General features: G+C 35.9%; 1 protein-coding gene across 1 annotated transcript in view; it reads left to right on the forward strand.

Annotated features, from left to right (window-relative positions):
• LOC106472138 (DNA helicase INO80-like) overlaps positions 1 to 1,581 on the forward strand; it is a 41,104-nt gene that overhangs the window by 18,139 nt on the left and 21,384 nt on the right. Inside the window, exon 8 of the mRNA XM_013932763.2 lies at positions 377 to 577. Within this exon, the coding sequence (XP_013788217.1) occupies positions 377 to 577 (201 nt within the window). The remainder of the gene's footprint in view (positions 1 to 376; positions 578 to 1,581) is intronic.

Here is a 1,581-nt window from a genome sequence, read left to right on the forward strand (position 1 = left end):
TCACAACTGTTGTAAAGTAATCACAACTGTTATTTAATTCAGTAAAAGACACAGGAACTGTAAAGTAGTCACAACTGTTATTTAATTCAGTAAAAGACACGGAACTGTAAAGTAGTCACAAGTGTTATTTAATTCAGTAAAAGACACGGAACTGTAAAGTAGTCACAACTGTTATTTAAATCAGTAAGTTATGGTAAAAAATTGTCTTTTTCAAAAAAAAATGAGAGATAATGCAGTTTCTAGTGGTGAAGATACTGATATAACGTATACACCTAAACATCTTGAGAGTTCTGTTCTTTTGTCGAAATCAGTATATTAATTATTTTGTCCTGTGTGAAAGTGAATCTATAATGATTTATATTTCTGTGTCTATTAGTATGAACTACATGAAGCAGCTGAGACTGCTTCTAGTTCAAAAGATGGGAAACTGCGACAGAAGTCATCTGAGGATGGACAAAAAGAACCTACATCCCAAAAATCTCACTCCAAAAAGAAAAGTGCAGCTAATCATGATGCAGTCATGGCAATGAAGAGACGGCGGCTGTGGACAGCTCTAGCAAAGAAAGAAATTAGCAGAGTAAGTGTAAGAAAGGGTATGAAATGTTGGTTACAGTGCTTGAAACTCCACGAAATGGAAGCTCAGTTGACAGAGTTCAGTATATCTTTACTAGGTAATGCTAGCTTTATGGTTGTTACAAAAGTAATGAAAGAGAAGTATTAAAATGTCTTAATGGTGTACTTAATGTGTAGATAAATAACAGCTAATGTAAAACAAAAACTTGCATTCAGAGGTCAGATAGTTCTTGATGTAGCTTGTCTGCTGTTCTGGCCAAGTTTTGACCATTTGCTAGTGACTACCACAGGTCTCTGAACCGATTTACATTATCGGAAACTGAATAAAATGGAACAAAAACGAATGTGTAGAAATCAAAGTTTTAGCTAGTGAAGGCTACTTACTGTGATGGGTTAAGGAGAAATTTCATGTGTTGATAGGTATATGGAGACTGAAGATGGTACAGAAAATTAGCACAAGTGATCATATAAGCACGAGAAATATTAATCCCAGACTTTTCAGAAGTAGGTGTTAAGAAACTCAGTATGAACTTTATATGTGCATGACAATCCAGTAGAGATCTTGCTAATGACCTAGATGTAAATATAGGAGTGAATATTATCCTCAGACCAGCAAGATCACATTTGTGTGGAGGTGAATTCAAGTTGTTTGGCAACAATGACCAGTAATTTGTTAGATGGCAAGAGGAGAATGATATAATGAACAGTGTACAACATCTAAAGAGAAGCATGCAGGTGAACCAGCAGTGTGTGTCTCAACCAGTTGTTTTGGAGATCTACACATCATTCATGATATAATGAACAGTGACCAAGATCTAAAGAGAAGCATGCAGGTGAACCAGCAGTGTGTGTCTCAACCAGTTGTTTTGGAGATCTACACATCATTCATGACACACATGATATAATGAACAGTGTACAACATCTAAAGAGAAGCATGCAGGTGAACCAGCAGTGTGTGTCTCAACCAGTTGTTTTGGAGATCTACACATCATTCATGATATAATGAAC

The sequence above is a fragment of the Limulus polyphemus genome, unplaced genomic scaffold (genome assembly GCF_000517525.1).
Source record: "Limulus polyphemus unplaced genomic scaffold, Limulus_polyphemus-2.1.2 Scaffold5112, whole genome shotgun sequence".
Taxonomy (NCBI): Eukaryota; Metazoa; Arthropoda; class Merostomata; order Xiphosura; family Limulidae; genus Limulus; species Limulus polyphemus.